The sequence below is a fragment of the Cyprinus carpio genome, chromosome A19, assembly GCF_018340385.1.
Source record: "Cyprinus carpio isolate SPL01 chromosome A19, ASM1834038v1, whole genome shotgun sequence".
Classification (NCBI taxonomy): Eukaryota; Metazoa; Chordata; class Actinopteri; order Cypriniformes; family Cyprinidae; genus Cyprinus; species Cyprinus carpio.
In genome coordinates this window covers 15,094,862-15,121,834 of record NC_056590.1, presented here as the reverse complement: position 1 = coordinate 15,121,834, position 26,973 = coordinate 15,094,862, and the positions used below count along the sequence as shown (strand labels likewise).

Genomic DNA, 26,973 nt, shown 5'->3' with positions numbered 1-26,973 from the left:
AAACAAACATGCTTCTTTAAATGATGTCACAACACAAGTAAAACAGTTTAGCCTAATCAAACACAATCCAAAATAGTTTCACTTTATGAGCTAAAAAAATTCACAACATGTATACAAAAAACATACAAACATGTTTCTTTAAATGACCTCAACACAAGTAAAACAGTTTAGTAGTTTACAAATCATGTGAAATATTCAAAAGATACTGACTGATATAACAAAGTACCAGAACTGAAACTGTATAATTCTGTATAAATCATAATTAAACTGAAACCATAAGAGTAGATTACTGATCTCAGAACAAAAGGTACAGAATCTGTCACTGAGGCTGCACCTTTTCCAAAAAATACACAATTGTACCTAAAAAGTATATATTAGTGCCTCAAAGGTACACATTAGCAATGTGTGTGGAGACTTCATCTCATGTGAAAGTTTTGAACACATTTTTAAAAGGTTACTACTTTTTCTATCTGTGTAAAACTTTTTAACATGAAAAACAGTTTTTAACAAACCAATAACGAACAACCACACACAAACAACCAAAACAAAACCTAAAACAGTCTCATTAACTTTATTAATCAGTGATTTAGCTGCGTGACAGAGGAAATGGACCGCAGAAACACAGTAAGGATGGAGTATAAATAGCACAAGTCTAATGTGTGTAATTAGGGAGTCTGTCTGTGTACCTCTTTAATTCAGTAAATGACAACTGCTCGGTTTAAAGCGGAGCGGATTCTTTTTATTGAGCAGCAGCGACATCTAGCGGCCACTGAATCCAATTACATCCACTACTAGTTATTCTGTGAATTCATGTTGGAGCTCTATTGCTTTAATGACCGTAACATATACCTAGTTGTTTCAGATATTCTACTAATATTGCTATTGTACTAATAACTTTATCTTGGTAGAGATAAGGTTCTTCTGAATTACAACTGCATTAAACTCTCAATCCCAGGATGTTTTAGGTAGTTGTGAGATCACGGACAAACATAAGCATGTCTGTTTTATTGGCCTGTGGTATGTTTGCCTGAGAAGTTACTAAAAAAAAAAAAAAAAAAAAAACATTCCTGGGAAGAGCAGCTGTCGGGTATCGGCGCCTGAGAGCCGCTTCCCTGCAATGCCACACATTTAAACATAAGTATGAATTTAATATTTAACGTTACATCACCTTCTAAAAAGAAGAGTCCACGTATAATCCCTTTACTGCTTGTAATGTTGTAATCCACATTCATATGCGATATTTACAAATACTAGTATGGCTAAGGACTAGCTCATGAATATTTATAAAATCATTCTGAAGTTGCGTGGTAACCTTGCTGGAGCGTCCAATCACGTGATTTAATTAATATTCATAAGCCAAGCCTTCGCAGCGGTATTCGAAAGGACCGCCCACTTTCTGAAAGGAAAACTCCTGACTACCTACATTTCTACGGATGCGTGAGGATGTCGAGCAATTTACGTTTTAATTAGAAAATTAAAATTTTCTGTTAAATAAATAAAATACTCACTCACCATTCGCCAGCTAATCTCCGCCCACTTCCTAACGGTCGCTATTCAGCCAATCAGATAGCTCCCAGGGAACTGAGAAAGGGAGCGATGATGTCATTTGTGAAAACTTAGCCTACTCCCTCTAGTGAGAGACGCTGATTTGTCTTAGATGAGAAGAACTTAGTGTGTTTTAAATAATGGTGAATGTACAAGAATAGATGTTAACGTGGGGAAAGAGTCAGTACTGGATCTGACATTAGTATCAAACAGCATTGCAGCAATATGTGATTGGTCAGTGTATAGAGAAGGAACAATTGGCAGTGATCATTACCCAGTGTGGTGCAGGATAATATAGAGGTAATTTTGAGTATAGAAAGTATAAGTGACAAGTGGAATCTTGGAAAAGCGGATTGTTGGGGAAAATTTCAGGAGGAAAGTAATAGATATCTAAGACAAACTAATTTTGAAATGGATGTTGAAACATTAGATTACAAAATAAAGCAAGGTATAATTTTAGCAGCAACAGATTTAACTATCCCAAAAAGAGCAAAGGGAAAAAATAAAAAGAAAGTAATGCCATGGTGGGATGATAAATGTAAGGAAGTTATTAAAAATAGGAATAGAGCATTTAAGTTAGTTAAAAGGACACATCATTTTCAACATATGGTTCAGTATAAACAAGCCCAAGCAGAAGTTAGGAGGAAAGTAAGACAGGCAAAAAGGAAATTCTGAAGAAGATATTGTGATTCAATTGGAAACACAACTCCAATAGAAGAAATATGGAGTATGATTAAAAAGATGGGGGGTGATAGAAGGGAATGGAGTTATCCAGTTATGATAGAAGGAAATGAAACTGCAGTAACTAATACAGAGGTAGAGATATTGGCAAAAGCTTTTGTTAAAATAAATAGTTCTAATAATTTGTCAGAAAAAAAGAGGTAGAGAAAGAACAAAGGAAGAGAATAGGGGGGCATTAGGAAGGAAAAATAATGGAGAGGGAGGGTTAGATGTCCCTTTTAGCATGGGAGAACTGCAAAGGGCATTGAATAGAACAGGGAAGTCTGCGCCAGGGAAAGACAAGTGTGTTATAGCATGCTTAAACATTTAAGTATAGAAAATCAGGAGAAGCTACTGATGTTATATAACAGAGTGTGGGAGGAGGGAAGGTTACCAAAAAAGTTGGAAAGAGGCAGTAATTATTCCAATAAGAAAGCCTGGCAAAGATCCAAGCAAGCCGGGAAATTACAGGCCAATTGCACTAACTTCACATATTTGTAAATTAATGGAGCGCATGATAAATGAAAGACTTATGTATTTTTTGGAGAGTAAAGATATAATAGCTAGTTGTCAAAGTGGATTTAGAAAAGGAAGAAATACAATGATTCGGTAATAAATTTGGAAGATGAGATAAGAAAAAGCTCAAGTAAACAAGGAGACAGTGGGAACAGTGTTTTTTGATGTGGAGAAGGCGTATGACATGATGTGGAGGGAAGGGACTTTTTAATTAAATTGCATTTAATTAAGGAGTTGGAGGAAAATGTTCAATTGGATCATGGTTTTTTAAATGGAAGGGTTATTCAGGTAAAGATAGGTCAAGAATTATCAAATCAATATAATGTAGAAAATGGGACATCACAAGGGAGTGTAATTAGTCCAATTTTATTTTCCATCATGATTAATGATATATATTCAGAGCTTCCATTAGATATGGGGAGATCCCTATTTGCAGATGATGGAGCTATATGGAAGAGAGGAAGAAATGGTGAATTTATTAAAAGGAAATTACAAAACGGGAATTAATCAAGTGGAACAGTGGGGGACAAAATGTGGATTTAAGTTCTCAGTAGAAAAAACAAAGGTAATGCTTTTTTTAAATAAAAAGAAGGATAAGGAATGCAAGGTGGGAAATGTATGGAACCAATTTAGAGAAAGTAGAGTGTTTTAGATTCCTGGGAGTATATTTTGATACAAAACTAACGTGGAGGGAACATATAAAAGTATACAGTGTGTAAATGTAAAAAAAGTGCTTAATGTAATGAGGTGTCTTGCAGGATTGGATTGGGGAGCAAGTTTTTCAGCTCTGAAATATATTTATATTGCACTAATAGGTCTAAATTAGATTATGGTTGTATTGTGTATGGGTCAGCAGCAAAATCTGTATTAACTGAATTGGATGTTGTGCAGACACAAGCTTTAAGAATATGTTTAGGGGCAATCAGAACTTCCCCAGTGTGTTCACTTCAGGTTGAAGCAGGTGAAATGCCTCTATGGCTACGAAGGAAACATCTGGTAGCCAACTATTGGATTCATTTAAGAGGGCATGGGGACAATCATCCAACAAAAAAGGGTACTACAGAATTGTTGGGAGAAGGAGAGGAGGAAAAAGGAAAGTTTTGGTTGGACAGGAGATGTAATAGCAAAAGAAAATGGGTGTATATGAAAAAGAATTTGCTAGTACTGTGGTGTGGACTAACAAGCCAATCTGGACAATGGAAAATACAAAGGTGGACATAGAGCTGGTTAATAATAAAAGGATGCAGTAGGAGTACAGATATAGTTAGTGAATATTATAGATATATGGACAATATGTATTTACAGATGATTCAGATTTTTACACAGATGGATCAAAGGATTTACAATCAGAGACAACAGGATCTGCTGTATATATTCCTAGTCATAATGTGGGAATAAACAAAAGAACATCTGACAGCTTAAGTGTGTATACAGTCGAGTTGTATGCAATATTACTAGCATTAGAATGGACTGAACAATCCGGATGGGACAACATTGTAATATGTAGTGATCTGTTTCTGCCCTCATGAGTATAAAGTCTGGTGTGACTAGGAACCATCAGGAATTACTTTATGAGATTTTATTTACAAACTCAAGAATAAGTAGGCATGGGAAAAACATTACATATTTATGGGTACCAGCTCATGTGGGAATACAGGGAAATGAGAGAGTAGACAGACTGGCAAAAGAGGCAACAAAAAAAGGAAATATTGATGTCAAAATTAAATTATCAAAAACAGAAGGGAAGAGTTTAGTGTGGAAAAAGATAATGGAAAAATGGCAGCAGCAGTGGGATAATGAAATCAAAGGGAGACATCTGTACATGATACAAAATAGGATAGGTATGGAAAGTAAGAAAGGGGGGAATAGGAAGGAACAAGTCATAATAAACAGACTGAGGATTGGACATCGCGAGCTAAACAAAACTCTTCATGTTATAGGAAAACACCCGACAAGATTATGTGATGAATGTCAGGAGGAGGAAACAATTAATCACATCATATATCATGTAAGAAATATATACTAGAAAGGCAAGAGTTCAAGAATCAGCTACGGGAAATAGGTATATTAGAATATAATGTTAAAAATATAGTAACATATGGAAATAATGACCAAGGACGGAGATATTTGTTTAATTTTCTAAGGAGAACTGGACTGGAAAGAAGAGTTTAAATAAAATAAAAAAAATAAAAAATAAAAATTGAGTAAGCTTGAGTGAGACAACAGATGGCAGTAATGCAACACTATGGATGCCAACTGCCGTAAAAATCCAATGAAGAAGAAGAAGAAGAAAGGGAGCGATGATGTCATTTGTGAAAACTTAGCCTACTCCCTCTAGTGAGAGACGCTGATTTGTCTTTCACATAATTTTTCTGCAGAAGTTTTGTGAAGTGGCCGAGACAGAGCGCGAACTCAAGTTAGGAAACCCTGTTACGCAGCCTACGAGGACTAACTTTCCCGCAGTTTGAAAGTGAAGACTGGACGTTCAGTATAAATCGAGCCCATCCTCCTGGACGGGCTGAAAAGTTTCAAGCGCTCGAGATGAACCGGAGCTTTAATAACAAATCGCAGTCTCTGCGTAGCTTGAACATGAACGCCGTGGAAGTGAAAAGCAAGGTGAGTTGTGTGAAATGCATGCTTGAGAATATTTCACGAGAATAATTTCGTTGCATGTTGTATATTTTTTAGATGAGAAAAGTAGGAATGGCTAACTTTGGTTTAGCCCTTGTCAAATATGCCATATAAGCACTAGTCTGATCCTCGCATAGTTTACTCAATTACGAGCATTTAAAGAAAAAAAAAAACGTTTACTTTTGAGTATTGCGTTTGGTTTCATCAGCGTTTCTGCTTCACTTTTAGTCGTCTCCAGTAAAATGAAACACAGCACAACCGTTCTGGCGCTTGAACTGTCACACTACTGGATCGAGTTTATCATTTCAGCGTTTATAAATGATCAAGCACGAATCTTCGTTCAGTACTGTGTGTGTGTGTGTGTGTGTGTGTGTGTAGTCTGCATGCAGCATGTGGCTCTCAGATGGGAGCTTCTGCTCGTGGCTTCGCACTGCTGTCTGGACTTTTGTGTGTTTGTGATCCTCACATCAGGACAGGTTAAACACTGTCCGAAAATAGCATCCAAACAACACACGAACATATTTACACATTCGACAAGAGCAAACATGAGAGCTGATTAACTGGGATGGGCTCGTTTATTTTTGTCAGTTGGACAAAGTGAAACTTTTGTTTTTTGTATTACTCACCCAAAGAGCATAATAACACCCATCCATCTGTCCTCTATCTATCTATCTATCTGTCTATCTATCTATCTATCTATCTATCTATCTATCTGTCTGTCTGTCTGTCTGTCTGTCTGCCGTCCGTCCATCCATCCATCCATCCATCCGTCCGTCCGTCCGTCCGTCTGTCTGTCTGTCTGTCTGTCTGTCTGTCTGCCGTCCATCCATCCATCTGTCCATCCGTCTGTCTGTTTGTCTGTCTGCCGTCCATCCATCTGTCCGTCTGTCTGTCTGTCTGCCGTCCATCCGTCTGTCCATCCGTCTGTCTGTCTGTCTGCCATCCATCCATCATCTGTCCACCCAAGTATCTATCTATCTATCTATCTATCTATCTATCTATCTATCTGTCTATCTATCTGTCTATCTGTCTGTCTGTCTGTCTTTCTGTCTGTCTCTGTCTGCCATCCATCCATCCATCCATCGTCTGTCCGTCCAAGTATCTATCTCTCTATCCATCTGTCTGTCAGTCACTCTGTTTATTTGTTTATCTGTGTTTCTGTCAATCATTCTATCATATTTTCCCCTTAAAAAATAGCATTTATATCATGATGATAGATTTATCATCACTCAAAGTGGAGTCATACAGACCCTTCATATACCGCAATTGTTAAGTTTGCCTGGGGAAATGCCTGACAAAACTTCAGCCGACCTTTCACAAATAGAAATAACTCTACATCTGTCACCGCTCGTGCGAATGGTGCTGTGGACTATACATCTGTTGCAGTCAAGCTGATGGAGACAGTATCTGTCAAGCGCTGTCGCTGAGACCCATCGGACCTGGATGATTCATTACATGCCTCTGGTTTTCCATTCGAGTCGTCTGTCACTTTATTAACTCTATTTTCAAGAGTGGCTGAGAAAGCTCAGCTGTCTTTTGGACTAGACATTGGCTAGACAAACTTTTATAATGTGGTTATGGATGTGATGTCCTAATTGCTGGAATGTGTGGGCGACATGCCCAGATCCAGACTCCATTGCCATTGTCTGATTATTCGCCTCTATTATTCAGCCGTGCTCTTAATTCATAACAGGGGCTGAAAAGCTCTGCTACTGTTGTCAATGAAAGGAGCCACTGTTTGGGGTCTGTAAAGACGAGAGCACCCCCCATTACGTTTCTCCTCTCTTGGAAGAGCCAGATACCTCCATGTTGGAGAGGTGCGGATCAACCTGTTTTCCCTCTGAAACCTGAAAGAACCAATACCCCCCCCCCCCCAAATAAACCTCCCAAAAGCATCAGTGGATGGATGTTTGAAACCACAACCTGCGTGACTAGAATGTTGATGAAGCTGTTATCAACTACATCTGTGTCAACATTACAAAGGATGTGCTACTCAGCAGTCATGCGCTGAATCATCATCGTTGTGATGTCACTAATCTCTCACTATCACACGTAGTGTTCTTTATGATGTCATCAGCCCGGTTCCTGTACATCACAATCAAGGAAGGCTTGTTTGGAGAGGAACTCTGCTGGTTGTAAGAGTGCGTCAAGGGGTTTCTGATTGAACCGTGTGCCATTGTTCTTTTGTTGCCTCCCAACAAATTTATATCTAAAGAAAACCCACTGATGTGTCTAAGGCTTTGTACATCTTCCAGAAACACTCCCCTGACTGCTCTTTCACTGCTGTTTTCCACTAACCTAGCTGGATCTCAGTTGGTAATGTACTCTTTGGAACACTATACTGACATTTGATAAGATTGGGTTTTGGGTACTGTTTAATGTCACACAAGTATTTAGCACAAAGAGCTGTGTATCTGGCTGTAGCGCTGTGTTTTGACTTGCCTGGACCTGTCAGGGTTAGAGGACTGATCAAGTGTTTTCGCTGTTCTCATATTACTCAGGATTAGATGTTGGAAATTGGGCAGGTTGGGCTCTGTTTAAGGCCCGGATTCTCAATGATTTGAGGTCATGTTATTGTTTTTGGGCTTGAGTTTGCACATGGATGACAACTGAATTGTTAAGCGTGGATTCAGATTTACACCGTGTTCTAACCAAACACGATAAGATTCCAAAGACAAGTGATTTGTCTGTAAACACAGACAAGATTAAGGCCACAGGATGTGTCCAAATCAGTCACAAATCACTGCCAATCAGAACAACACTTGCACGTGAAACAAAATAGATAACTGCATAATCAAATAAGCAAAAATTAAACCATTTTTTTTTTTACATTATCAAATATACACACTCATTGACTGATACGTTATTTGTCATGGGAAGACGCTCTTCATTGTTTCCCTTAAGTTTTCATGATCTGAGGTTAATTATCAGTTGTCACTGACATTACGGTTAATAAAGGGATAGTTCTGCCATCATTTACTCACCCTCAAGTTGTTCCAAACTTGTATTCATTTCTCTCAGCTGTTGAATACAAAAGAAGATATTTTAAAGAATGTTGGTAACCAAACAGTTGACGGTACCCATTGACTTCCATAGTATGGAGAAAATTCCTGTGGAAGTCAATGGCTACCATCAGCTGTTTGGTTACCTTTGGATAACTTCTTTTGTGTTCAGCGGAAGAAAGAAACCCATGCAGGTTTGGAGCAACTTGATAGTGAGTAAATGAGTAAACTATCCCTTTAAAGTCAAGCAGCATGATACCAAATTTAAACCCTTTTAAGATTTTACAAAGTGGACACACAGTTTTGTATGTGTTTTTCCCCCATCTGCAGCGTTGCAGAAAGACAAAACTTTTTTTATAAAAAACAAACGCCCTCGCTGAAGTCGAAGAAGTGGCCAAACCGTTAGAGTTAGCAAAATAAAATGTTAGCTGGCTTCCAGCAGTAAAAAGAAATGGTTATTTAGGCTATGTTTAAATAACCTGATCATTTTAGTCTGACTTTAACAATTTAAGCAGCATTTAGTAAAGCTAAATTACAAGTTTTTTTTTTCTCTCTCTCTTTCTGAAGAAACGTTGACTAACATTATCAGCTGGCCTCAGGAAACGAACAACAACAGAAGCATATCACTCTTTTAATTTTTTTGCCAGCGCGGCAGCACCTCTGATGTCTCATCTGGAGATGATGAATGTGTTAAATGCGCACACTTAGGTGGTGGGTTGGATGTTTGCGTATACGTGTCAGCAATTGGGCACGTTTTCACACGTAGTCAGCTTGATCACACACCTGCCACCACAGAGACCCTCCGAGTGTACTTCTGCTGCTTCACATTTATATTTCATGTGCTAATGACAGGCTGCCATTGGCTAATGTGGGGCTCTCATCCTAGAGGCATAATTACACAGAGCAGCACAGTCCACGAGTCAATGCTGGGATGCTGCAGTCTCAACCGCTGTTGTTAAAGACAAAGCGAGGCCTGTGTTTTTCAGGCTGGATGAGACGACCCACGCATTGAGTCAAAACTCGCCTCTGCATAGCAGTCCCATGATCAGAGACATAACCTCAGCTTGACCCTGTTAGTGATGGTGATATGCTCCAACGGTCAATTGCCTCGTTCTGAATTTGAAGGCAGAGCTTAATGTGTGTCTCCTAAGGGGATTGTTTTGGTTGGACTGAAATATACTTAATATGCTTACAGATCACAGCTGCTAACCAAAGGTTTGTAGGTTTAAATCCCACATAGAAATTCATATTTGAACTGTTTTGCATTTTTCCCTTCGGCATGGCACTAGGTAACTTTACATGCCACCATTTGACGATGGTGTCTTGTAAAAGTTTGTTTGTCGATAAAGAGATCTGATTGGTCAGATCCCAATCAGTGGTATTATTTATATACTATTATAGTTTTTAATTAATATTTTGAATCAGCTTTTATATTTTAATTTTTTTTAGTTTATGTGATTTTTCCATTTTTATTCATTTTTTATTTATTTTTGTTTCAGTTTAAGATTTTTGTTAATTGTAACTTCTTGAACTTAAAAAATTCAATGAAAATGTTGAAATTTTTTAAAAAGTTTTTCCATATTATATTTGTTTTATTTTATTTCAGTTTTATATCAGTTAACAAAATGTTTTTTAATCAGTTAAGTTTTAGTAAATGATAATGGTAGCTAGGGCTGCACAATTAATAGAAACTGTAATCGCGATTACGATTACGTATGCCACAATTATTTAATTATTCAAATGAGCAATTAATCATTCAAAGTGCTTATGATGTGTTTTTTGCTTTCTACGGGTTACCTTAAGGTTTTTTTTTCGTTGTTTTAATTTTAGTTTTAGTATAACAATAATACCATGCATATTTTTTTTTTTTTTACTTTTTGTTTTATTTAAAGAAACCAATCCAATGTAATTGACATTCGAGGCTTAATACTATAGAAAGTAATGAAAGTTTTTCAATTAGAGTTAGGGCTGCAGGATTGTGACAAAAAACATAATTGTCAGTTATTCCCTTGAAATTGTAATTGCGATATTAATTACGATTATCACAATTTACATTGAATGAAGCTGAAAAACAACTGAAAAACCTTTAGTGCTTTTCTATAGTATTAAGCCTTAAATGTCAAGTATACATCAGATTTTTTTCTTCTTTAAATTATAAAAATATGAATGGTATCATAATGTTATACTAAAACTAAAACACTGGAAAAACCCTTAAGATAACTTGTAGAAAGAAAAAACATATCTTAAGCGTGAAGAAAAACATAAGTGGACTTTGAACGGTTAATTGCCGCTTTGAACGATTATGTAGGCTAATTATGGCATCCAAAATTTTAATCACGATTAGAAATATGATTAACTGTGCAGCCTTACTTAGTGTTTTCAGCTTATTTTCACATAAAAATATGGCATGTAGTTGCTTCAAACAATGGTATAAACATCGTTTAATGTAAATTGTGATAATGGTAATTGATAATCGCAATTACAATTTCAAGGGAATAACTGACAGTTATGACTTTTGTCATAATTGTGCAGCACTTCCATTTGTTAACTATATTTAATTAGCTAACAATGAGCAATACATTTGTTACAGTGTTTATTTATCTTTGTTACTGTTAGTTAATAACGCTATCTCAGGTCCATTTAGTATATCGCAGGGGTGCCCAACCCTGCTCCTGGCGATCGACTGTCCTGCAAAGTTCAGCTCCAACCCTAATCAAACACACCTGAAGCAACTAATTAAGGTCTTCAGGCTCACTTAAATTAAAGGCAGGTGTGTTTGATTAGGGTTGAAGCTAAACAATGCGGACAGTCGATCGCCAGTCCATTAAATAACATTAATAGATATATCGATATCTCAGGTCCATTAAATAACATAAATAGATACAACCTTTGATTTGAACAATGTATTGGTAAATGTTAGTTTATGTTAGCTAATGTAGTTAGGCTAACTAATGTTAACAATGGAACTTTATTGTAAAGTGTTACCATTATAGCAACACTTATCCTAGTTTGTATACTACCTGTCTGCTATATTCCAAATAATAGCATTTTAATGGTTGAAACACTTAAAAAGCAGTGCAGAGTAACAGTAATATTGAGAGGAGATGTGTTGGGTTTGTCCACCTGCGGGACAGGGTGACATCCGTTGGTGTGTGTTGTTGTGGATGTTTGCTCTGCTTACTCATCACCCTGCATTGTGATGCTCTCTATTGTCTCTCAGGTCCCTGTTTGCCTCCGTTTCCTCATTACAAACAGAAGTGCTGCCAAGACAGCCGAATAGACTGTTAGAGATCTTTATCTTTATCTCTCAGTGTCAGTGTTTTGTGATTCCTGACACGTCTGAAGGCTAGGTAGATGAATCGGAGACTACTAAGTAAAAAGAAGAGAAATAAGTCTACAGTTTTGGATAGGTGGTGAGATGTATTATGTTGTCTACTTTGAGTTGCAAGTTGAAACTGGATGGAATGAGGATGGTGTGGTTTAACCTTTAGATTTACAGCTGTGGTTCCCATTGTCATGGACAATGGACTTTTCCAAGACTGAAAAAGTCATGATGGAAATAAAAATCTTAAGTCATGGAAATTTCTATAGTGAATGTCCAATTTTTCTACTCAAATTTATTTACATAAAAAATTCAGTCATTTTGTCCCTGTGGAATAAAACTTGTTAAACCTAGTAGTGCCTGAATTGGTCGCTTGTATTGGTTCCTTTCAAAGTGTTAGCTGAATCTTAATGATTCATTATCAATCCAGTCAGAATTTGAAAACCCTTAGTAGTGGTCGACCAACCCGATCTCATGAAAACTTAATTATTTTATGAGGTGCCATTTTGCATATGAATTTGAACAGTGTGATTTATACTTAAACATGTTTTTTAAAAATTAAGCATGGCGATAAGCATAATCGTACAATTGTGATGCATAAACAGATCGTACAAAAATGTAGGAATGAGATTGTACAAATTCACGAATTAAACACCAGTTCGCCAAAACTTAAAGTAGTTTGCCATGAAAGAGTGTTGGGTCCACACACTTTTTTCACATGTTCTTATGCAGGCTTCAAATGCATACTTCAGAGGATGTAATTTACTAAAGGTTGCAAAGTTTGTATAACTAAATATTTATTAACTGCATATTTGCTAAATGCCGATGGTATACGATTACCAATTGGAAAGATAAATACTATAATATTAAATGTTTATGTAAATTTTTTTATTTTTTTTTTTATTAATTTTTTTAATGTTCACTTCTACAGTTTGCTGACATACAGGTCGCAGGACTGTCAAAATAAAATTACCAGCCCTGTCAAAAAATAAAAGACACATGTTGTCAGAAAATGTGAAACTTATCGTCCGATGCCAAAAAAAATCGTAGATAAGTCAAATATTGAGCTTTTGATGGAATATTGGTTGGCCACTAATCCTTATCTAGTCACAAATGACTAGAAAGATCATTCAAAAGTTTGGGAGCTCTATAAATATCAATGTAGCAGGTACTGTTTTGTAACAGCATGCTGACTTCTGCATTTCTCTTGCAGTATGGAGCAGAGTTCCGGAGGTTTTCAGTGGATCGACTAAAACCTGGCAAATTTGAGGAATTCTACAAACTCATCATGACCATCCACCGGATTGCAAACATGGAGGTGATGATCGGATACGCTGACATTCACGGAGACCTCCTCCCCATCAATAACGACGAGAACTTCAGCAAGGCAGTGTCCACTGCACACCCACTGCTGCGAATCTTTATCCAGAGACAAGGTACGAGCTATCTCACTTCCCACCCACATCCCTTTATTCTCCGTGTCCCAGTTTTTCCTTGCACTGTTTGTTTTTCAAGGTGGATGTTCCTGCTCCACATTGTCTTGGTGACTTGTCTTGGATTGCCTCAAGATCTAGTCGAGTGATCAGTCTTAAGGAAGCCTTGTGTAGTAATACAGCTTTCAAAGTATTCTGACCCCACTAGAGAAACGGTCAGTTAGAGGTTAAAATCCAGCAGAATGTGGAGTATGAATTTAGCACATACTTGTAGAGCGATGCAGGCAGATTCAGCCCACAATTTCTGTGGTCAGGCAAAAGTACAGGGTAAACAGGATCATGTGATGTGTGATTGTATGCTGTGTTCTGAAGCGCACTGAAACAAACACATAGAGCGTTTGATAGAGTGTGTGATAGAGCGCTGCGGTCTGAAGATAACTTTCTACAGGAAAGGCTGCTGGTTTTGATGGCAGGGAAGAGAGTGACAGTTCTTTCCTGTGGAGAGACTTGGACTCTTCCTGTAAATCCCAGTGCACCCTTAAAGACAAATCAGCATCCTGTAGCTGAACTGTTACAATGTGTGTTCACTACTATGTGTTCAGTTGCACTAACTGCTTTCTAAAATGGTTGGTAATAGGCTGATATATTTAGTCTTAATTTTGAGAGTGGCCTTGGATATTTTTGTCTCCTTGATTGAATAACAGAATTAGTATTAGTTTTGCCATTGCAAAAGCTTGTTGATAATTCATGGTTTCTGTGTTTAGTCAACATTAATTGCCCCTCATAACTGGCTCCATTGCATCCCCATAATTTGACTTATTTCCGAGTTAAACCAGATATTCAACGGGATAAATGTATTATTATTATTATTTTTTTTTTTAATTGAGCCTTTGCCGGGAGTTTGATTGACAGGTGATCTGACCAATCATAACGCCAAATCTGCCATATTGTCAGATTAAACAAACCAGAGTAGATTTAAGTTTGTGGACTTAAATCTACAGTAGCAACAGTAACTAAGAGGGGCGGGTCTTTGAGAATGGTCCATTGTGCACTGATCGAATAGTTAAAAAGTGGCCACAATGCATCAAAGTAGAACTGACTGTGTTTGCTAAAACAATTTTGCTGTTTGCTAACATCATAGCCTGGGTGCCAGCCCGAACCCCGCCCACAACATTTTTTGGACGGGAAGTTCGGTCTGGACTCGATCCATTGAGGAGTAATTATGCTCGGCTCCCAGAAGGCCGAGCCAATCAAATTGCCAGGGCGGGCTTTAATCGATGATGGAAAGGCCCGGTTTACGTAAGATAGGGCGTCTTGGAAGGGGTAGGCTCACGATCTCTTTTCTCTGAAGCCTCAGATGAACACGCTACTTCAGCCTTGTCTCTTTCATCGTCTTTCCATTTTTTAAAGTTATTCAAGTCACGTTGCAACCGTGTAATAAAGTTGAGACAGGGCCGCAAAATGCGATACGATTTATTTTCATTATTGTCGAGATCTAGTCCTTAACAGAGAACTTGTTCGTATATACACGCACCTTTTGTGTTTCTCTCAAAAATGTTATTCGTGCTTGTAAGTACTCTACTCCGCGAATTCTTTAATTCTTTTTACAACAGCGGCAAAGATCGTTTACACTCATTACTTTCCTACTTCTTCCAGTTCCAGCGTGCGTTCGCGCAGCTCAACACTGTTAACAACTATGCGTCGCTCAACATACGTCACTTACTGCGTTGCTCTGATTGGTTGTAAGTCTATCCAATTGAGTGCAGAGTTTTTTTTTTTTTACTGGTTCGGTTAAGACACGCCCCATAATTCAAGTGCAATGGAGCAATATCAGACTCACAAACTCACTATAATACAATTACCACAAATTAAAAATAATAACATCACTTAAGATGTTAAGATTTGGACTTTTCACAAAATCAAGTATTTATACACTACCTTTCAGAGAGTTTGGGTCTGTAAGATTTTATTTATTTAGAAATGTATAGTTTTATTCAGCAAGGGTGCATTAAATTGATCTCTTGTACATGTTAGATTTCTTCTTCATCTTCCGCTATTCCCTATATGGCCGCCCATAGAACCGCTTGCGGGAAAGTTATGAAAATTGGCACACAGATAGACGACAGTCTCTACATTAAACACAGAAAATTTGGAGTCTCTTATTCAAACCCTCTACCGCCAGCAACAGCACAAATTTGTGCTAATGATTGTACTAATAACATTTCAACAGAAAGGATAGAAACATTCTTTTCCCCCCGATTTCTTAGCTCATGCTGAATCAGTTGCACTCAATAATGTAATTTTCCATCATGAGTATTTTCCCGCCATTTAGCATTTTCTGAAAAATCAACTGTTTCGAACTCGTCTGAATTTCACTAAACATAACTCAGATCTTCTTCAATGTTAACTAAAACTATATACATATATTTTGTAAACCAGGCATTGCTGTTCATTTGAGTGTTCAGATCACTCTGTTCTCAGAGGGACTGCAGCCTATAGAAAGCAGGTCACAGTCTGCTGGTATGGAGGGCATGTCACGCAGACAAAAGAGCCATGTGAAAAGATACAACACACAGAGAGGCACCTCAGCAGACTGGGCTATGCTCATCTTTCCACATCCACAGATAGGACGCTCCTCTTACCATGCTTTAAAAAGTATGAACCCTGCTCCGTGATATTTGCATACTTCCCATCTCTGCAGTTACACAACCGTAGTCCAGTACTACACTTATTGTTATGGTTTTTAGTGATCAGATTTACGAAGTAGAATACGGATTTTGACACCTTTTAAATCACTACATAAACAGCGATTTCAAAGTTTATGTAGAAGGATTTAACATTTAGCCGTTCTTGCTTTGGTAAAAAGCTTGGAATGTGGTCAGACCGTTCATGCATGTGAAGTTTTACTCCACTTGACAGCTTGGCTTCCAATCGTGGATTACGTAAGTCGTGTTTTCTTGCGATGGCACAAGCTTTTAAGTGGTTGGCTGGATTTGTACTATTATGCTAATTAGTTTCTTTACTCGTAGCTGTGAGTGCCATTCAGCGCTCATAGTGACCATTGTGAATGGTAAACAATGAGGTGCTTTCTCACGGTTTGGTGCTGTCTCCTAACCTGAGCGTGAGTAAGCCCGTAACAAGCATTGCTCGCTGGGCAGTAGTGGAGAGTCCCAGCATTCCCGTCACTCGTGGGTTCCTGACATAGACACGGTCACACAGATAGACGGTGAGTCAGTGTGAATGAGAGATTATTCCAAGAAAGCAAGCCACATACAAACCACAGCTCTGAATTTTATGGATGCAAGCGCTTTCCAAAAAAATCAAGGACATTTAAAGTCTGGTTTATTCGTGACGTATCCACAGCTGTGCTTGAGCTCACAAATATATCAGACATCTGACCTACCAATAATGCAAATTCTGCCATTTGTTTACTCACTCTCATGTTGTTCCAACCGATAAGATGTTTGTTGATCTTGGAAACACAGATGAAGATAATTTTAATGATTTGACTTAGATGTAACCACTCGGTTCATATGGATTACTTTTACCGTGTCTTTATGAACTTTTGGAAGCATCAAAGTCTTGCTGGAATGGACTTTCAGTGTAAGGACAGAAATATCTCAGGTTTCATTTAAAATATCTTCATTTGTATTTCGAAGATGAATCATATGGGTTTGGAACAACACACGAGTGAAGAAAATGATGCCAGAATGTTCAGTTTTGGATGAACTAACTCTTTAATGATTCTGTTTCCAGTTTATTTTGACATTTCTGGTTATTTAATGGTTGTTTTAGTACTTTTGTGGAAGAAATACTTGGGAAAAAAGAATGTGTCATTGCAAGATTATGATACATACATTTTAAAACGGTCTTTTTAGAGGTGACAAACACATTCCAGTAATTGATTTTTTACTATATATGAAATAACAATGCTTAACAAAAAATGTGGTAACGTTGATTCATTTTTTTTTTTATAAAATAATATGAACAGAAATGGCATATTGTCAAATGAAAAAACAAGTCAGTAACTTCAGATGCCTTAAATCTCACAAGCCTTCAGAAGAATATAATACAGTTAGTTTTAAGTGATATATGACCAACTATCTGTTTGATTTCACTGAAAAGCACCAGTTGATAAGAGCCAGTCGTTCAGGAATGATTTGGACAATATCAACTGTGCCGTAAGTTAGGCTGCACAATTAATCAAATTTCTAATCGCAATTACAATTATGGATGCCACAATTACATAATCGTTCAAAGTGGCAATTAATCATTCAAAGTCCACGTATGTTATTCGGCGTGCTCGTGATGGGCCGCTTGTTGATCTTCTACAGCAATGTACATGGACAAAACAGCTTCTTTAAACTGCCCCCCGGAGCTCTGAGAACTCACAAACTTTATATTTCTCTTATCTTCCTTTGTTTTTCTGAGAGGTCACCAGTGGAGACTTCCTTTATTTAAATACATTATAAAAATAAGAAAAAAGCAGCCTAGGCAGTCTGGGTTAATTTCCTTTCTTGAGTTCGGCCAGACGTGGACTTGATCTGATGTACAGTAGCAGACACTGACTCAGGGCACTCTACTGCTCAGTTAAGACCCAGAAGCAGATCTCACCCCTGCTGTGCCAGACACTGGGGACTTCCAGAGCACTGTGGGAAAGACCCACCTGATCCTGCACCTGTCCTGACCTGTGTTTGGCCAGAGGCACAGCAACGCCCCCCAGATCTCTAGGTAATGACTAATCTGGGGTCAGAGGAAATGAATTTGATGGATCCTTGCACATACTCAATGTTGGGGAGGAGGAACTAATAAAAAGTAGCAACGTTGCTAGTCTAACTGCATTTTTCAGTAGCGTGACAGTAGCTTGGCTGTTTTCAAAATAGCTTAGGTTTTCCAATAACAAGCTATTAGTTATTTATTTGTTTGTTTTTGCCAGGACGGTACACTACATTAAGGCTGATGATACACGGGGCACATTTTGGCCAATTTTGCCAGACAGCTTTTTTTGAGCAATGTTGCTTGGGCACTTTCCCATTGAGAATGGGTAACCAAATTGGTCGTGGGTCCTGTGTCTTACCTGGTTGGCCATTGACAGCAATGTTGCCCCTCTATCATCGGCCTAAGTTTTTTTTTTTTTTGTCACTTTGTATTGTATTGCATACTCAGCCGCCCATTTGAGTGAGGTTATTAAAATGTTTCTCAAGTATCACTAGGAAGTCCAAGTCATTTTGGCAAATCAGTTCATTAAAGCAATTAATGTAAAGGTTAATTTTAATAAACCGATTCCTTGCACAAAATCCTTGCAAATCTTTTTTGTAGCCTATAATATTATGCTACTATTAACACATTTTTAACATATATAATTTTACAGAAGCTTTCTATTTCAAATAAATGCTGTTCTTTTGAAATTTATTGATCAAGGAGTTCTGGAAAAAAAAGTATCAGAGTTTCCACAAAAATATTAAGCAGCACAACTTCATCATTGATAATAATAAGTAATTTTTTCAAGCAGCAAATCAGCATATTAAAATGATTTCTGAAGGATCATTTGACACTGAAGACTGGAGTAATGATGTTGAAAATTCAGCTTTGATCACACAAATACATTTTAAAATATTTTACAATAGAAAACAGTTATTTGAAATTGTAAATATATTTCACACTACTACAGTTTTTACTGTATTTTAGATTAAATAAATGCAGCCTTGGTGAACATAAGTGGTGAACATTAAAAATATTAAAAAGTCATAGTAACTCCAGACTTTAGAATGCTAGTTTTTGACTAAATTCAATTAATACATTAAAAAAAACCGGCTTCCATAGAATAAGCACATTTTTTGTACTTGAAGTGCATCTCTTTAGATTGTCACTGTCTTTTCTCTCCTGATTGAAGGATTGTTTTCAACGGAAATGAATAAGATGCATGAGTCTGGGCACATGACCCAGAAGTTTTGTTTCCTTATGTAATTCACTTTATCATGTCTCTGTTTTGTGACATAATAATAAACTTGAGCCAAACTCTTGAAGCTCTTGATTTTTAAAGGGTTAGTTAACCCAAAAATGAAAATTAGGCTACGTTTTACTCACCCCAGAGGCATCCTAGGTATATATGACTTTCTTCTTTCAGGAGGGCGAGAGCCCAGTTATTAGGGCTCAAGCCTGGAGGGCGAGAGCCCTATTGTTTTCCTTAGGATTATTTTTTATTATTATTATTATTATTATTATTATTATTATTATTATTATTATTATTATTTTTTTTTTCCAACGTCTCTGGGGCTTTTGGGGCCCTTAACATACTCGAAAACTCTTGAAAATTGGCACACACATTGGAACCTGCGGCCATTAGGTCCGGGCAGAGACTGATACACGGGCGTGGCACAGGGGCTCTACAGCGCCCCCTGGAAATATGGAGGGCCCATATATCATACATACTTGCACGTAGACGTATGAAACTAGGTACACATATAGATCTCATCAAGCCAAACAACTTTCGTATTGCATGTCATAGGCTCCGCCCAACAGGAAGTTGGCTATTTAGGGATTAGTATTCTTATTTTTCGTCAAAGTTGTGGGGGCTTTTGGGGCCCTTAACATGCTCAAAAACTCTTGAAAATTTGCACACACCTTAGAATCTGTGGCCATTAGGAGGCTGCAGAGGCTGAGACCCGGGCGTGGCACAGGGGCTCTACGGCGCCCCCTGGAACACAGTCAGAAATGTTCATGTATAGTTCAAACATACTTGCACGTATTCATATGAAACTCAGTACACATATAGATCTCATTATGCCGAACAACTTTCGTATTGCATGTCATAGGCTCCGCCCAACAGGAAGTCAGCTATTTAGAGCTATGTAAAAAGTGCATGCTCTGGAATTTGATATACTTGTCATAGGTTTTTTACCCAATTGCCAGCAAACTTGGTCAACATGATCTCAAGACATTGGGGATGCAAAAATTGCCAGGGGATTTTTGATATCTCGAATGGTTTGCTCGTGGCGAGGCGTTGAAATTATGGTGAGAAATGAGAAACAGGAAGTGTCTAATAACATCCACATACATTTCCTGATTTTAATTAAACTTCATCAATTTGTTCGTTGTATGATGCCGATCGCATATATGTGACTATTAGGAGTCAAAATTATAGCGCCACCAACTGGCAGCAGGAAGTGTGTCATTTTCAAAATGCTTTGAATTCAGCATCTTACTTTTACTCAATTTGCTTCAAACTTCATCAGAATAATGACAAAACACGGCCCATGTAAAACTGTTGAGGGGATATTGATATCTAATATAGTATTGCCATGGCAACATATCAAACTGGAATATTTTTCCGTATAATATATTCTGATTTTGAGGCAGATAACATGCTTAGAATTTCATGAAAACTCAGAACACATATCAGTATTAATGATAGCTTGACACTGGCAAAAGGTCATAAAAGGGCGTGGAGGAGGCACTCTATAGCGCCACCTTTTGTCAAAAGTGGGGGGCTTAGTTTTAGCTACAGACACCAAACTCGGTACATATATTGTTCTTATCAAGACGGACAACTTTCTAATTTACAGTCATTAGCTACGACCAACAGGAAGTCGGCTATTTTGATTTAAATATGGATTTTTGGCTCTGTGTGAGGAATGTATGTGTGCTGAGACTTTCATTGTCTTAGAGAAAATGCGCCTCTACAGGAGCAATTCCCGGGACTGAGAGGGAGGAGTCTCGCTTAGTTTCATTTTTAAATCGGTTAAAAAATACAACTAAATAAATCAATTTAATTCACACTGACAAGCTAAACCAACATATCTTATTATTAGCGGGTCATGGCTTATTAATAATTGATGTCTGGCGACAGAGAACAGAGAGATAGACGAGAGATATGTCACCGCTCCGAACAGCGCGTGCAGTCTCAACGAGCTCACAACAAACGAGTTTATTCTTGTTTAAGACCTTTTAAAAATAAAATATTACGGCGATTGCACACAATCCGCCAATTAGAACACACCAAGAGCTAAATTCAGATGTTTGTGAGTGCTGAAATGAAATATTTGCTGCAGCCTGTCTGACAGCGCGAGACTTCTGAACACTTGAAGGGAAAAAAAGTCTACTTACAGAAACTACAGCCTTTTATATTAAAACACAGCGGCGAATTAACACAAAACAATTAGAAGAACATATTATAGAGATGAAAATGAGTGTTTATGAGTGCTTGTGAGATTTTCTTTATCTAAGGGCTGAACATCACATCGATTGCTCCGCGCTCCAGAACACAGTGATGGTTTTTTCGGCGAGAACGGACAAATAAATACACATTTAATTCACACTGACAAGCTGAACCAACATATGTTTATTATTACCGGCTCAGATCTCATTAATAATTGATGTGCTGGCCAGAACAGTGAGAAAGACCAGAGAGAAAGCAACACCGCTGCATCAGCGCGCGTGCAGTCTCACGAGCTCACAATAAAAGCATTTTTATATAGTTTTAAGAGCTTTTTTAAAATAAAATATTACCGTGAATGCACACAATCCACCCATTAGAACACAACAAGAGCTAAATTCAGGTATTTGTGAGCTCTTTGATTGTGAAAATTGAAAGACTATTTGACAGCGCTAGACTGTCTAAGGGCAGAATAACATCGATCTCTCGAGCTCCAGAGGACGCTGATTCTGGCAAGAACGAACAAATCAAGAACAAGGTTATTTCAAAATACATAATAGCTTGGCGAATATAAACGAAAACAGTCACGTGAACATAAACAGTTGAGAAATAAATCTAAAGTGTATCATGATACTGGATTTGAATATTAAAGTGACTGCATTTACCAGCTGCTTTCTGTCTTTAATTTTAATCTATAAAAACAGAAAATCATTCGTCTTGGCTGTTTTTTTTTTGTATGTATTCATGTATTTATTATTATTATTATTATTATTATTTTTTTTTTTTTTTTTGCTCTAACAAGAATTAATCTATATTTAATTAAATTAAATTTTTTCTGCATCTAAACACCTATAAACCTAAAACATGCTCTATTAAACTATTGTTAGCAATTTCTTTATCGTCCAGTTTAACTGGTATACACACTTTTATTTTCATAATAAATTTGTTTTTTTTTTAGATAATAGACAGTTACAGTGGTCTATAATAAATTTTAACAGGTTTTGTTCAAGCTGCTTAAAATGTTTGAAGTAGGCTCATTTTTTTTAAATGTAACAAACAAAAAAAAAACAAAAAAAAAAAAAAACAAACAAACAAACAAACAAAAAAAAAAAAAAAACTGGGAAACAGCCATATTTACGAAAAGGTGCTTAACCTATAGAAAAATAAAACTATGAATTAAATTAGTGTTTTAATTTTTAGTAATGACCATTTTTGTTGTCATAAAAACCTTCTTCTTTACAATGCAGAATAACGATTGCCAATAGTAAATATTATGAAAACAATAACTGTTGTATTTCTCATCATTATATAGTTTATGTATTATAATTGTAAAAACAAAACAAATTTAGCAACTCACATAGTAATCATTCAACACTGCTTAAAAATGTAAGTTGAAAATTAAACTCATGGTTAAGCATGAAATAAGATACAGAATCAGTAAATTCGATTTTAATGTGGGTATATTATCAGTAAACTAATCATTAAATATTTATAATCAATCAAAAAATATTGCCCCCTTTCATAATGTTGTTCAAAAAATGAAGGGCACAATGCTAATGTTGTCCACTCGATGGCGCCAACAGGATAGCAAATACTTCAAGATTTGTTCAAAGACTTGAAAATGTATCATTTATGTAAAATAAATCAAAAATGCATATACATTCATTCTTTTTTCATAAACTTTAATAAAGCCCAATATAGTAATTATGCAAAATCTATCATCTCTGAAATACCATTACGTTTTTATCTTATTTTAATAGTATTGACAACATATTTCTCAAGTTATCACGCATTACTGAAAAAGTGAAGAAGGGACACTATATTTTGTTATCTATTTTCATGTTGTGCGTATAATAATTTACTTGAAAAGAGACACGTCCATTGTTTAACTGCATCATCTACACAAAACATTGTGCTTGGACCCCTTATGATCACCTTGACTTAAACCACATTGTTTCAGTTACCTTCTGTGTCTTTGGCCACAACGCTTCAGTGACAGGAATGTGAAATAGCAAACAGGGGAACAAATAAAAGGCATGACTTTATTTGCATCCAGCTAGCCAACTCTATTACAGGTGTTCCACAGCCAAGACTCTTATTAGAATAGAAAATAGCAAGGGTTCGAATAAATAGTTTATTAATCATTTAATTTCACTTTCTTAATGAATATTGTTCTGTGTATGTGATTTCAAAGTCTTGATGCTTCGGATTAACCCGTTAATTGCCGTATCCCTTAAAATGCCAGAGGATTACTGTAAATGCATGTGCCCGCTGGGCACAGTTTACCTGATGCCACCGGGGTGGCGTTTGCGCTGATGGCTTGAGCCCGCCATATTTGTATAACAAATTACTATAAAAAATTGAATTTGATCTTTCAAGCTCTATCATTGCACTCAGCAGGTGTTCCCCAGGAAGCAATTCCTGGGGAATTACGTATGAGGTCAGCTTTGCATTGCACAGAAGTGACGCACACGGAAACGCAGCGGAGAGATCAAAACAAAACAACGGTCACTAATTAGAAGAACAAAATGAGGATTTGTAAAGAAGAATGTTGGAGGATTTCGATACAAGCCAAGAGGAGACTGATTTTCCTTTGCTAAAGTAAAGAAACTTTGCTTCTTTTGATCCTGTAAACAAACGTTGGTTTTCACGAGACTCACCGGCTCATGCGCAAAGCTGACCCCATACGTCATGCTCCCAGAACTGCTTAGTTTACAACAATGAGCGCAAGCTATATTAAAGTAATTATTATGTTTTTAATATAGATATTTTCTTACAAAAATGCATCGATTCGCTAGAGGAGGCCTTTGTTCTCCCCCTGGAGCCGTGTGAGACTTTTTTTTTTTTTTATGGAAGGGCGCTTTTTATTTCACTTCTTTTGGACTGAAGTCAAGACAAGTCTTCCACATGTACAGAACAGACATACAGAGAATTGAAATTGTGTTACTCTCAGACCCTTGGTGCATACAGGTAACACTAACAGTAGAACATTAAATAAAGATAATAACATATAAAGTACAAATAGGTCATGTAAAAAGAAGGTAAGAGGTATATTAAGCAGCACAACTTCGGCAATGCAACAATGATAGCGCATGAAAGAGCAAAGATAATTTTTAATATAACTCCGACTGGATTCCTCTGAAAGAAGAAAGTCATATACACCTGGGATGCCTTGGGGGTGAGTAAAACACAGCCTTATTTTCATTTTTGCGTGAACTAAGCCTTTAAGGCTTCAGTCGGTTCATCTGTCGTCTACAGGAACATTTGAATCAGAAGTTGTTTTTTGTTACGGTGAAAGTTTCGAGGATAAACAAACAGACACACTTTGTTTATTCAAGCCCAAATTAGAAAGAAAGTTGATTGAGAACACATGTCCTGACGGAAGTCTTCATAGCATGCTAGAGGAGCGTCTACGACTTTATGATCAGTGATATATCATCTTATTTTACAGACTGAGCATATGAAGACTATGAATGCAGTTTACTCTGTTGTGAGTTACTTTTGTGGTCTTTATTTCTGCTGGTCAAACATAACCATAATTGACCAATCATGCTAACATTTTGGTACAAGAAAGTTAAGCTCAGTGGCATGCTGTTGATGACCACAAACTGTAATTTTAACTTCAGTCCCCGAGTTTGTAAAAACAAAATGTTTTGTTGAAGTTGACTAAATCTGTTCTGGGTGGTTGTGGGTCACAGACGTTATTCCTGTGGGTGGATATTTCTCTATGTAAACAGCTTCCTTCTTCTTTTCTGGTATGTTTGTGCAGGTTATGTGAAAGTTACAGGGTTTACAAGTCATGACAGGCCTTGCCAGATAAGATGTAACTTTGCATATATTTATGTCTTATGGCTTAACCTTGTGTATATTTTAAAGTTTATTTTTTGCAATCTCTTGCCTCATAGATCTCTGCTTTAATTTATAAATGCTGAAAATGATAATGATTCTTAAGGAAATTGACAGCACTGTAATTGCAGGATTAGAAAGTGTAATGTCTTTGAACTCACTAGTGATCCAGCATAAAGGATTTTTATGTCCTGCTAGTAGAGCTCTAGGTAATCTGTTTTATTGGTAACACTTTACAATAAGGTTCATTAGTTAACATTAGTTTTACACTTAATTAAAAATGAACTAAGAATGAACAATAATTGTACAGCATTTATTAATCTTAGTTCATGTTAATTTCAACATTTACTAATGCATTATTAAAATCAAAAGTTGTGCTTGTTAACATTAGTTAATACACTGTGAATTAACATGAACTAACAATGAACGACTGTATTTTCATTAACTAACATTAACAAAGATTAATAAATACTGTAACGTCTGCATTGCTCATTGTTCATTCATGTTAGTTAATACATTATCTAATGGATCCTTATTGTAAAGTGTTACCGTTGTATTTCCCCCCAAATTCTGTTTTATTTTTTCCCAAATTCAATTTTTTTTTTCATTCAAATTTTTTGGGGTATTTATCTGTTTTAATTGTTTGATAACATTTTAATAATAAGAAATTATATCTAAGTAAATTCATGAAACTTTAAAACTTTATATTAATTTATTAAAATTGTATTAGGTCTCTATTTTCCGAAAGATGCTTTTGGTCATTTAAGGTAGTTGTTATCACGCTGATATATGTTCAATTGTTAGTTTTTGTGATGCGTTTGATTTTTAGCTAGTAATTTGATGCTATAAAAATGGGGCATGTCATTATGGTTGATGGGGCCTGCGGGAGTTTGGTCCGGGGGTTTGATACAGCAGCTCCACCTCATGACACTACTGCGCAGACTTTGCCTTCAAATGAATCTCTACTGTGCAGACTCTGGCTCCAAATGACATCATTTACTCGAGATGGCAGCAGCCATATTGAGATGCTTTGGCTTCACTTTTCTATAGTGGAAGGAAGTGGAGACGTGTCGTAGGGATGCACAATTAATCGAAATTAAATCAAAAATCTGCGATTATCATGCATATCTTTCAGTGAAGCACGGTTCAGTGATCAGCAGTAAATCTCCATACGAAATCCAGAGGGCGCTCTTGCTCTGAAACTCCATATACACCTCGCAGAAGAAATCCAGGAAATCCCTATAGCAGTTGCTGAATAAACAGAAGATTTAACTGCTTTCATTGATTCATCTTGACTAATAAACACACGACTACGACAATATTTGGTTTATCTGAGTTTGTCTTATTATAATTTTTATTATAATAAATTATATAATAATGCAATGCAAATCTACATAACCTTTATCACTGCTTAGAATACTATGAAATATGTTGTGTGCCTTATTCTGTGTAAGAAGCCACATCATCACACAGAAGGATTTATTTCAAACACTCGTCCGACATTATGAAGTGAGTTTGGAGTAAAAACATGTTATTAAAAGTGGTATTTTCACATGCTTTCAGATGGAGCAGCATTTACTACACTATTTTTTTTCACTGACAAGCTATGCAAACAGCTTTCATAATCACAGAACGATTTCTACATTATTGCGCTATTATATCATCTGTGATTATGAACGAGATTTTGCGTAGCTTGTCAGTGAAATATGGATCTGTGTAGTAAATGCTGCTCCATCTGAAAGCATGTGATGGAGATTTACTACTGATTACAGTCTATGGTTGTAACAGTGTGTATGAATGAGG

At 36.8% G+C, this 26,973-nt stretch overlaps 1 protein-coding gene across 1 annotated transcript in view; it reads left to right on the top strand.

Annotated features, from left to right (window-relative positions):
- The first annotated feature begins 5,075 nt into the window (after positions 1–5,075).
- LOC109078265 (partitioning defective 6 homolog gamma-like) overlaps positions 5,076–26,973 on the top strand; it is a 42,354-nt gene continuing 20,456 nt past the window's right edge. Inside the window, exons 1-2 of the mRNA XM_042776725.1 lie at positions 5,076–5,397; positions 12,950–13,172. Of these exons, the coding sequence (XP_042632659.1) occupies positions 5,323–5,397; positions 12,950–13,172 (298 nt within the window). The 5' untranslated portion in view covers positions 5,076–5,322. The remainder of the gene's footprint in view (positions 5,398–12,949; positions 13,173–26,973) is intronic.